Source organism: Onychostoma macrolepis, chromosome 16 (genome assembly GCF_012432095.1).
Source record: "Onychostoma macrolepis isolate SWU-2019 chromosome 16, ASM1243209v1, whole genome shotgun sequence".
NCBI lineage: Eukaryota > Metazoa > Chordata > Actinopteri > Cypriniformes > Cyprinidae > Onychostoma > Onychostoma macrolepis.
In genome coordinates this window covers 6,510,351-6,522,080 of record NC_081170.1, presented here as the reverse complement: position 1 = coordinate 6,522,080, position 11,730 = coordinate 6,510,351, and the positions used below count along the sequence as shown (strand labels likewise).

Genomic DNA, 11,730 nt, shown 5'->3' with positions numbered 1-11,730 from the left:
TTGTGCTGCTTTTGTTTTATATGCATTAAGCTTCATATAAACATATACATGGTTTTTGTATGTAGGTATACTGATATTATTTCTTATGCTTAATGCAAAACCACAAGATGCTGGGTTACCCTTATTAGATAAATGACATTTCACTATGAAAAGCAGTCCATAAATATGACTATACATAAATCTCATTATATTGTGTCACATTCATGTGTCAAGAGTTTGCAAAATCTCTCAGTAACACGAAACAGATGTTAGATGTTGCGCTCTCACTGTCAAGTTGCAAAAACCCAAATGTGGTCTAACTGTCTTTGACTTTAACGTCTTATCATCTTGAGCAATTCCAACATTGCTGCAATAACTCTGCAATAAACTTGAATAAACACACAGTGAATTAAACCATCAAATGTTCCATCTATGACTGTTTATTTTGATGTGCACCGAGATGTCATTACAAGAGATTCACTCATTCCTCATCCCACGGGAATTTGATTTTGCTTCCTTTCATTTGCTCTTGAATTACAGCTGTAAACTTGGCATCAAGTTCAGGGCTGAAGTGATTCTTCCAGTCTCCAGCGATACCTTTAAATAATCAGAGAGGTTTCATTCAAGAACAAATATCATCATAATGTTAAAAAAAACCTGCTCTCAGCTGATGCTTTAAAACCTGGGTACCTTTTCTGAGGAAGGGTGACTTCTTGTTGTCCATAACGTTTTCTGGCACCAGAGAGTAGTTTGACATTTTGTTTGTTTTCATATTTTTGAAAGTGCCATGACTAACCACGTGATCCAGACCCTCTGCGCTGAGCTCCCGGCCAAGAAATTTTAAAATCCGGCCCAGGACTTCACGGAGGTCCTACAATTGCAAAAATCTTCATTACACCCATTATCTTTGATTTTTGAATGAGCAGCATCTCTTCACTTTACCTGAAGCATTTCTTCGTAGGTGATGTACAGAACTCTGTCGCCGAGCTCAGGGTTTCGCCAGCTTTTCACATGGTCGGCCCACTTTCCGAACAAATCTGTGTAAGCAATTACAACTTGATCATTTGAGTATTTATATTTACACTGTCCTTCTACACGTATCATGTTTGATGCATGTTTATTGTTAAATACAGAAATTATGTTTTTGGGCATGATGCAAAGTGGACTTTAATATGGCAGCGACGTCAATATAAAAAAATACACCAACATTCAATAAGCAGTTACATTTAGTATTTTTACTAGTCACATGAACACTGAATACTTAAAACATGGGTCATCCAAGCAGAATTGATTTTAAACACATATTTGAATGTCTCACGTTTTCCTGACAGGAATTTGTCAATGAATTCTTCAAATGTTCCAGGGTCTTCAAGGAAACAAGCCATTTGATGAAAGTGGAAAGATGAGACTAAAACATCTTTAGGATTCCGAGTGACGTAGATTACCTGAAGATGAAAAACACAATATAACAATGACACTTTGTTTTGCATTACTGAAAAAAAGACTAGTCTGGACAAGCATCTTGGCATCTTGATATGAGAGAACAGTTGAACAGAAGAAAATGCAAGTATATTTCATATATACATAAACACACACACATATATATATATTATGTACACAAAAACTTTTACATTGAATGCAATGACTCGTTGCCCAGCACTATATATATATATGATGAATGGTGACAACCGACATTCTTATAAAACAAAGTGAAGGAAAAAAATAAAATAAACCAGCATTTAGTAAAACAAACAAATGACCACATAATTAATGTGTGTTGCAGTGCATGCTGGGAAGTGAAGTTGCAGCATCACATTATTAAAGTTAATCTACAAACATGCAGCTGTCATTTATTTTTGTAAGAAACTGTAGAACTAGTACTGCAAAAAAGTACTGTGAAAATATGGCAGCTGGAAATATACTGTAAATGATATACATCAGTTTAACTGGCCTAACTTTTTCTTTGGCAGCAGATGTCAATACAGACTAGTGAATGCAGAAAATCTTTCTTTCCCAGTGTTATGTCAAAAGTGAAACATTAACTATACAGACTATATATATATATATATATATATATATATAAATATGATTGTTCTGCTGCTTTCTGTACCTTGGCCTTTGACTTGAAAAAGGAGGAAGGCATCAAATTATAAGGCATGTGGGAGACGATGGCTCGCGGTGAAGGGAGCTTATCTAAAACCGCTGAAGCTCGAGTTTCCTCCAGCCATGGAACTCTGTCCCAGTTAGGGATGGTTTCCACGGACGTCAGGTCTCCTCCATTCAGGAGCGGAGGAAGAATTTCCTGCATCCATGTGGTACCTGAAAAACACAGGCAGAGACCAATGAAGGATGGACTGATCACCTTCATGCATAAAATAACAGAATTTTAATTTGCAACAGGTAGAATAATGAACACATCATTATGCAGAACGCATTAGCCAGTGAAGTTCAATATTAAAATGTCACTGCATAAAGTAATTAGTTGCTGGATATTCTATAAAACAGAACAGAGTGATTTGCAGTCTGAGGAAAATCAAAATGCAGACACTTGGACTGCATTCATGACAGAGAAGTCAAATAATAGCTTCGCATCGTTTAACCGCTGCACAATTTGTTTTGCAAACTGTACAATTTATATATGTGCATAAGCATATAAAATGTCGCATCTTTTGCAAAGATTATAGCAATATGAGGAAAATGTAATGCAAGAAGTCTTTGTTGTTGAACGCACGAGGAGAAATAAACAGTATGCATCGAAAACAGTATGATCTTACCGGATTTTGGATAGGTAACAACAAAGACATCATCATCTTTGACTTGGAAATTCTGGAGGTAGTTGAGACTTTCGTCTGTGTGAGATATCTTTGGTAGCAGGAGACCATGGTAAACCAGATACAAATCGCTGTCCGCCATTCTCTGTTGACCGGACTTTGAAAAACAAGGAAGTTTTGTTCACCGTGTTCTGTATGAATTCACTTGTGCTTGAAGAGGAGAGGAGGAGAGAAAGAGAAAGAGAGAGAGTGAATGAATGAGTGAAAGAGAGCAAGAGTGACGTTTGACGGTGAGAGCATTCATTAACCCAATAGGGAGCCGTATATCTGCCGCCGACATTCACAGGAGAGTTTGGAGGAAAGGTTACTTGGGTCCAAGTGCACTTACAAAGGGACATTTTATGTGCAAAAAAAAAATAAATAATAATAATAAAACCCACTGAAAAGTGAAAGGATAGTCTCCTATAATGATTTTTTTTTCCCTGAAAGGAAAGAACAAAAGAAGCATAGTATTTACAAATTTGCAACAATGTATTGCAATGTCCAAAAAAAAAAAAAAAAAAAAGATTTTGAGATTAAAAAAAAAAAAAAAAGTGTCAAAGAGAGAATGAAAGACTCTAAAAAGTTGGAAATATAAAAAATACAGAATGTAACACATCTTCAAAGAACAAACAAAAGATGAAAAAAAAAAGTATAAAGGGGAAAAAACAAAAACTCGAATTTGATATAAAGTTCCAAAGAAAAAGATTTTAAAAGTTTGGAAAAAAGCTGAAAAATAAATAAATAAATAAAATCCCTGAGAGATGAACACACGTGACAATAGAGTTTGCTTGATTGTTTATCAGTATAGCATTGTGAGTCAGTGGTCTGATAAAGACAGTCTCTGCAGGTAATATAATACATGTGAGAGAGTGAGAGTGAAACTCCACTGGGCTTGGCTCTTTATTCAATTCTTTTCACAAATTTCTTTGAAGAGGGAAAACAAAGCTCTTTTTATTTTGAATCTGCAAAGCTTGTTTGTAACTACACAGTCGTTTACTGCAGGTAAAACAGCTAGACATGTAGTTGATAAGAAGGGGAAAACAAGTTCAAGTTATCACAGCAACCTTTACATGAGGGCAGAATGAAGAGAATGTACGTGTAGATTTTATCAACTTATAACTTGTTGATAATTGCATGTGCCTATTACAGTCTTTTTAAAGCTTATTCAACCTGCATGCATGCATGCAAAAAAAAACTTTATTATTTATTTATTTTTAAGTTTATTAATATCATTATTTTTTTTTTTTTTGAGACATTTATTTACAATTTATCAAAACCCATACGTAACCATTCATGTCCTTTACATTCCCAGCAGATTTATGAGTTTTAATGTGCCAGGAATGTGAAGCTAGGCTGAACTGAAATAGCAGGACAATAGTTGTGCTGTTAAGAGATTAACAGGTAACACTGTACAATAAGGGCTCATTTGTTAAAGGAATTCTTAATAAAGTTACATTAGTTAGAGGAAGTTCACCCAAACATTAAAGTAGCAAAAAAAGTTCTCCCCCTCAGGCCATTCAAGATGTAGATGAGTTTGTTTCTTCATCGGAACAGATTTGGAGAAATTAAGCACTTGCTCACCAATGGATCCTATTCAGTGAATGGGTGCCGTCAGAATGTTAACAATGCTTGATCTGTGTATATTTTACTCCCGATTCCCGACACTGGAGAAAGCAATATTATGGATAGAGAATTCTTATTTTAGCCAGAAGCAATGGTTAAGTTAATTTGAGTTTGTTTACTAGAAACACACAGCTTTTTGCTTCAAAAGCTTATTGTGATGTTTTCTCAGCTGTCTGGACCAGCATTTATTAACCTTTATGTTAGTTAATAAAATAAAAATAAAAACAATTCATGTCAGTGCACAGTGCATGAACTAATGTTAACAGATACAACTTTTCTTTTTAAAACTTATTAGTAAATGTTGAAATTAACTGAGATTAATAAATGCTGTGGAACTATTTTTATTGTTTGTTCATATTTACTAATATAGCTAACTAAAGTTCACAAATCATACATCTTTACCAGTTACATTTTTGTAGTTAGTTTCTTGTCAAGGAAGCAAAGAAACGTTAAAAAAAAAAAAAAAAAAAAATACTCATACTTGGCAATATTTTATGATAAACAAAATCTACCATACAAAAACTGCAAATGATTTTTGTCCCATGTGGCCTTTATTAATAAATTAGTTTGTCGTTAAGAAGGTTTTTCTTGGAGTAAGTTTCAGCATAACTGGTTTCCCTCCCAAAACTGTCCAAGTATTCCTTCATATTGAAGTCAAAAGTTTATTTATTTTTTTGAATAAAGTATAAACCCATGTTCACTAATAACAGTTATACTTTCACAGTCTCCTTATAGCAGATACAAAAGTCAACAGTATCCAAAGTAGGAATGTGGATTTGCTCTTCAAATACTTGAAATGCCTCTTGAGTGGAGGCACTGTACAGTATAAGCGTTTAATTGCTGTGAACGAGTGTGACGAATAGGAAGAGGGAACATAGGGAGATGGCACCAGTGAGCACAGCCTTCACTAGGAGAGCTGTCCAGCTGCCCAGGAGGAAAACATGAACAAACAGCCTGGAGGAGATACACAAACATGGAAATAAACAGTTATGTGCAGTAAAACTCAAAACAAAGAGCATAAGATTTCTTTAAAAGGACACACAGTGATTTCATACGGAAAAGCATATCAACATATTACACTTATTATTTCTGTAGTTTCATATGCGTGAAACACCCGGAGGGCCTAATACACAATACTAATGCTGTAACCCACAATGCAATTTAAATGAAATGAAAAACTGAAAAGTTTCTGAAGTTTCCTGCAAAACTGAATTAAAAAAGTGAAATAAATGTATGATGCTTACATGCAAGATGAAAATGTTATTTGACAACTCGGCATACTACTGTATTAAATATTTTAAGCTGTGTAATGCATCCACATGCTATTTAAAAAAAAAAAAAAAAAAAACAGTAAGCAGCATACAGTGCAAGCTGTGTGATATTTAGTAAGTAATAAGCTAGTATTTAATTCCAAACAGCCAGAAACTACATTTGCAATGGCAATAAAATTTAACTTAAGGCAACACTGCCATCTAGAGGAGAGAAGACCAAGTGCATCAGCTTTACTGTATTAAACTGTGCTGTATTAAATAAGCATTTTTCAATGAATTGTGATAAAATAAAATAAATTAATAAAAAGCCTATAATTATTACACAAACTGAACATCTAATTGACTTCTATTTACAAGTTAAATCAAATGATGTTTGTAGATGAATGTACAGGTGCTGGTCATATAATTAGAATATCATCAAAAAGTTGATTTATTTCACTAATTCCATTCAAAAAGTGAAACTTGTATATTATATTCATTCATTACACACAGACTGATATATTTCAAATGTTTATTTCTTTTAATTTTGATGATTAGAGCTTACAGCTCATGAAAGTCAAAAATCAGTATCTCAAAATATTAGAATATTACTTAAGACCAATACAAAGAAAGGATTTTTAGAAATCTTGGCCAACTGAAAAGTATGAAAATGAAAAGTATGAGCATGTACAGCACTCAATACTTAGTTGGGGCTGCTTTTGCCTGAATTACTGCAGCAATGCGGCGTGGCATGGAGTCGATCAGTCTGTGGCACTGCTCAGGTGTTATGAGAGCCCAGGTTGCTCTGATAGTGGCCTTCAGCTCATCTGCATTGTTGGGTCTGGTGTCTCTCATCTTCCTCTTGACAATAACCTTACAGGTTCAGGTCAGGCGAGTTTGCTGGCCAATCAAGCACAGTAACACTATGGTCATTGAACCAGCTTTTGGTACCTTTGGCAGTGTGGGCAGGTGCCAAGTCCTGCTGGAAAATGAAATCAGCATCTCCATAAAGCTTGTTAACAGAAGGAAGCATGAAGTGCTCTAAAATTTCCTGGTAGATGGCTGTGTTGACTGTGGACATCAGAAAACACAGTGGACCAACACCAGCAGATGACATGGCAGCCCAAATCATCACTGACTGTGGAAACTTCACACTGGACTTCAAACAACATGGATTCTGTGCCTCTCCACTCTTCCTTCAGACTCTGGGACCTTGATTTCCAAATGAAATGTAAAATTTACTTTCATCTGAAAAGAGGACTTTGGACCACTGAGCAACAGTCCAGTTTTTTTTCTCCACAGCCCAGTTAAGATGCTTCTGACGTTGTCTCTGGTTCAGAAGTGGCTTGGTAGCCCTTTTCCTAAAGACGTCTGAGTGTGGTGACTCTTGATGCACTGACTCCAGCTTCAGTTCTCTCCTTGTGAAGCTTTCACAAGTGTTTGAATCGGCTTTGCTTGACTGTATTCTCAAGCTTGCGGTCATCCCTGTTGCTTGTGCACCTTTTCCTACCCAAATTCTTCCTTCCAGTCAACTTTGCATTTAATATGCTTTGATACAGCACTCTGTAAACAGCCACACCTTTCAGTAATGACCTTCTGTGACTTACCCTCTTTGTGGAGGGTGTCAATGTTCATCTTCTGGATCATTGCCAAGTCAGCAGTCTTCCCCATTATTGTGGTTTCAAAGAACAAGAGATACCCAGAATTTATACTGTAGGGATGGTCATTTATTCAAACTCAAATGTAAATATTCTAATATTTTGAGATACTGATTTTTGACTTTCATGAGCTGTAAGCTCTAATCATCAAAATTAAAAGAAATAAACATTTGAAATATATCAGTCTGTGTGTAATGAATGAATATAATATACAAATTTCACTTTTTGAATGGAATTAGTGAAATAAATCAACTTTTTGATGATATTCTAATTATATGACCAGCACCTGTAGGTAGATACACAATTGAACTGATACAGAAATGCTGTCCAATACTGAAAATAAGAAAGAATTATTTTTATGCCACAGCCGAAAATGGATATAACAGCTGATATTGTGAATCAAAACTGTTTGAAATATTAATTCATACAGGGATAATAAGCATTAAAATTGAATAAATGTACAAGAATGAATAACAGTCAAGTACTTTTTAAATCTTCTGTAGTTAAACAGCAAACTGAGTGAATAGGAAAAATTAAGCACCAATATTATCCTCATCCAATATTTGTCTAAACAGACTGATGCCACCTTTTTAAAAAAGCAAATCAATATCAATTTGGTCAAAATACATTGTGAATCCTTACTCGAATTGAATTTTTTTCATAAATCATGAACCCTGTTTACTAGAAATGTGCTACAAATTTGAATACATCTTAATTTTGACTAAAAAATAATGTAGACAAACTAAAAGTACTGATAAAACGCTGACCTAAACCAGCTCTGTTGTAATATCTTAGATGAAAAATTGTGCCAAACGTAGTTTTAAATAAGTTTCTCTTAAGGCAGAATAAAGACAAACAAGTATGACTGTGATACTCACTCCATAAGAAAGCCCTTATAAACACACAATCCTAGCAGGATTGTAACAGGGAGCCGGAAGCTTTTGGGAAGGTCGTATCGAGTGAACATCCATACTACTGCTGCCATAGCAATATAATGTACCTAATATGATTGAAAAAATAATAATTTTAAGTTTAGGTACAGAATAAAGTAACAGAAGTGAGTAAATCAGACTTACAAATTTGTGTCCCTATATACATCACATTTAATATAATAATATTATACAACGAGTAGAAAAGCTCAGTTCTAGTACAGAAAATACATATATTTATGATACAGATTTTTTGATGCATGCAAAGAAAGCACGTATCTTACCAGACTGATGTTGGAATCAAAGCTCATTTGAATGTATTTCCAGTCAAACTCAATGCCACGAGCTCCTACCCATAACGGAATACATCTGTTTAAAATGAACAGATAATTTTTTTTTTACAGTACTGATCATTTCTCAAACTTGAATCCAAAATCTTGGACAAACGTGCATAACCAAACCATATACGTAAATTTCTACTGGTTACTGCCAGTGAAAATCTGTCATGATTGTGATTGACAGTGTATCTCTCAGGATGATCAAAATACCTTGACATGATGAGCTCAGCTGTAGCCCAGCCCATTGCTGCAACCATGATCTTATATTCACCCTTCCCAGCATTCCTGGACATAACCAGATGAAGACCTAGAAGATCGGCCATGTCCACTGTAGCCTTCATGAACTCCTAGGGTTAACAGGACAGAATGAATGACATTATCATGGTTATTTGCACAGATGTCAGAATGAATGAAATAATAATGTGTGAACAAGTTGTGAGCACAAAGCCTTAAATTAATAGTTCACCCAAAAACATGCATTTGCTGACACTGCTTTTAGCATTACATCACTTGTTCACCAGTGGATTCTTTGCAGTGAATGGGTGCCATCAGAATGAGAGTCCAAACAGCTGATAAAAACATCACAATAATCCAAACCACTCCAGTTCATCAATTAATAATTTGTGAAGCGAAAGGAGAAGAAACAAAATTTGTAAGAAACAAATCCATCAAGATGTATTTAACTTCAAGCTGTTTCTTCCACCTAAAACCTTCTATCTATAATATCAATTTCTCCAGTGAAAAAGTTGTCTCGTCTTAATCAGGAGAGAAATCCGCACAGATCAAGCACCATTTACAAGCAAAAACAGTCCAAAACAGCTCTAAACAAATATGTTGGTGGATTTTGACGTGAGAGAACAACAGGGCATTGAACTTTTCACAGGGGGAAGTGTTATTATGGAGTCATATTTTGGTTTTAAGTGAAAAAATCTTAATGATGGATTTGTTTCTTCAAACATGCATGCACGTTTATTAATGGACTGGAGTGGTGTGGATTACTTGTGGATTATTGTGATGTTTTTATCAGCTGTTTGAACTCTTATTCTGACGGCACCCATTCACTTCATAGGATCCATTGTTGAGCAAGTGATTTCTCCAAATCTGTTCTGATGAAGAAACTAATTTCTATACATCTTTGATGGCCTGAGGCTGAGTATATTTTCAGCAATTTCTACTATTCCTTTAATTTGCCATATATATCAATCAAAGTTATCTATATAAATGCATAATGAAAAACTCAAAAATGAATTAAAATACTGGCTCATTCACAGCTCACCCCAACAAAATCATACACGCCAGCTCCTCCCTCCCAGGTGGGGAAAAATGTGGCAAGAAACAGCATCTGAAAGTGATATCACACATTTACAGAAAACCTCATAATATTCTCTCTTCGACCCACAAACATTAGAAACATCTTTGTGAGGACTAAAGGGTTCACTCACCTTGCACAGCTGCACAAAGAGGTAGGTAGCACCTGCTTGGACACATCTCCAAAATGCATTATATTCAGATCTGGACAAACAAACCATAAATAAATAAATAAAAGGGTGACGATTAGATTACAGAAGATTAGAACAGTGATCACAGCTAGAAAGCAAATTTTGATCTTTGTAGAATACATTATCAACAGATGAAAACTGTTGGAGGATTATACAGTAAAACGTATTATTTCCTGACCATGCCTCATATTTAACACATTAGTTTGTAATATGGCATATGACTTAAGAAGATTATACTGTAAACTGACATACTACTGAATGTAAAGCAAACATCTTAAATAATACACACTGCAGCACCAATATTGTGTCAATAATATCTATACAATACCATCAAACTTAGCTAGGTATAATGCTTCTAAGTATGAAACAATATTGTCTAAATACTTACAATCCACTACATTTGTACGTAATAAAATATGGGAAATAGGCCAAGGAAAAACAGTTTCCGAAATGAAAAAGCGTCATGTTCAGTGTGTTTTTTTTCTCTCCTCAGATCCTGTAAATACAGAAAAAACACCAGATATATTCTTAATCATGGTTAAACCAGCATATGTCAGAAGTTGGATATTCCTGGGATGTATTATTTTGTATCTACTACACCAATTTAAACTAAGAGCTATATTATATCGGCATACATTTTGATAATTATTTGGTTCATTAAAACGTCAACATGTTAAAACACCACATTTACTACATCGGTATCAGACAGATGCTTAAATCGTGAGAAAATACTCGATATGTAATTGTTATATAACTATATAAAATATATTTGTTTCTGGAACTAATTTAATATATCTACCATCAATTATTTAAAAGATCGACTGTTTTCTTACCAACAAAATCGCAAATTTTAAATGACAGGAGCAGGTCACATAATCCTCCGGTGCATCAGTGTTAAAGGTCCGAGCGGAAGCGCTCTTTAGCGTACTGTAGTTCCGCTTCTCATTATGAACATTAAAAACTAACGTTAGCTTGATACACTGTACACAACACAGCTGTTAAAACTGCTAGGTTTCATGCAAGATACGCACTAAAATGCGTACATATTGTGCAAAAAGCAGTATCTCAGATGAGTAGGATGCTTGAATATTCGGTAGTCATGAAGTTCGTTCAGCGGAGTGAACCAGACTCGTTCACAAGGAGAGAACGGATAGGAATACTTATGAATGTATAAACATTGCTGAAATGACTGAAACGTTTATTTTGTTATTTATTTATTTACTCTATAGCTTGACATCAGTCAGTGCTAAAAACGAAGAATCTGCTTTTTGTTGTCGTTTGTGCATTAAAAATTGAATACAAGTCAACGCATTTAGTGCCTGCCTATATCATTTTATGTTTATATAAATTTCAGGATATACCATAAGTCGTATAGTTTGTGCATCTGTTGCGTATAAGGAAAACGTGCCATTTCTCTGTCGCGTCATAAAGGTCAATTTGAGTTTCACAGAAAACAGTTAAAACAGCATTTTACTTATAAAAATAGAAAACTATTTAAGTCAAAAACAAAATCTATATCTATATATATGTATTTTTTTTAAAGCTTGCATATGTTTTTTGTATTATTTTTATATTACGTTTTGTATATTTGATACATCAGGGGCCAGTTGCATTAACTTAGCCTCCATGTTTAAGTGTCTT

General features: G+C 34.6%; 2 protein-coding genes across 2 annotated transcripts; both read right to left on the bottom strand.

The window, feature by feature from the left end:
* Positions 1–403: 403 nt before the first annotated feature.
* Positions 404–3,020, bottom strand: sult2st3 (sulfotransferase family 2, cytosolic sulfotransferase 3). The gene is made up of 6 exons (XM_058747016.1): positions 2,754–3,020; positions 2,090–2,298; positions 1,298–1,424; positions 922–1,016; positions 670–850; positions 404–576 (listed from the first exon to the last, which is right to left on the bottom strand). The coding sequence occupies exons 1-6, from the start codon at positions 2,890–2,892 to the stop codon at positions 461–463; spliced, it is 867 nt and encodes a 288-aa protein (XP_058602999.1). The 5' UTR covers positions 2,893–3,020; the 3' UTR covers positions 404–460.
* Positions 3,021–3,468: 448 nt separating this feature from the next.
* tmem147 (transmembrane protein 147) lies at positions 3,469–11,077 on the bottom strand. The gene is made up of 8 exons (XM_058745697.1): positions 10,923–11,077; positions 10,478–10,585; positions 10,033–10,102; positions 9,867–9,932; positions 8,801–8,937; positions 8,537–8,621; positions 8,202–8,323; positions 3,469–5,369 (listed from the first exon to the last, which is right to left on the bottom strand). Exons 2-8 carry the CDS (start codon positions 10,552–10,554, stop codon positions 5,249–5,251), a joined length of 678 nt encoding a protein of 225 aa, XP_058601680.1. The 5' UTR covers positions 10,555–10,585; positions 10,923–11,077; the 3' UTR covers positions 3,469–5,248.
* Positions 11,078–11,730: the final 653 nt, after the last annotated feature.

What these genes read in the sequence shown, in the direction of transcription:
- sult2st3 (XM_058747016.1), bottom strand. Translation starts at nt 2,892, where the DNA reads ATGGCGGACAGCGATTTGTATCTGGTTTACCATGGTCTCCTGCTACCA. An exon ending in TGTTACCTATCCAAAATCCG is followed by an intron (nt 2,299 to 2,753) that starts GTAAGATCATAC and finishes TGTGTTTTTCAG; the next exon opens with GTACCACATGGATGCAGGAA. An exon ending in GTCACCCTTCCTCAGAAAAG is followed by an intron (nt 577 to 669) that starts GTACCCAGGTTT and finishes GATTATTTAAAG; the next exon opens with GTATCGCTGGAGACTGGAAG.
- tmem147 (XM_058745697.1), bottom strand. Translation starts at nt 10,554, where the DNA reads ATGACGCTTTTTCATTTCGGAAACTGTTTTTCCTTGGCCTATTTCCCA. An exon ending in ACGTACAAATGTAGTGGATT is followed by an intron (nt 10,103 to 10,477) that starts GTAAGTATTTAG and finishes TTGTTTGTCCAG; the next exon opens with ATCTGAATATAATGCATTTT. An exon ending in GCTGAGCTCATCATGTCAAG is followed by an intron (nt 8,622 to 8,800) that starts GTATTTTGATCA and finishes CATTTTAAACAG; the next exon opens with ATGTATTCCGTTATGGGTAG.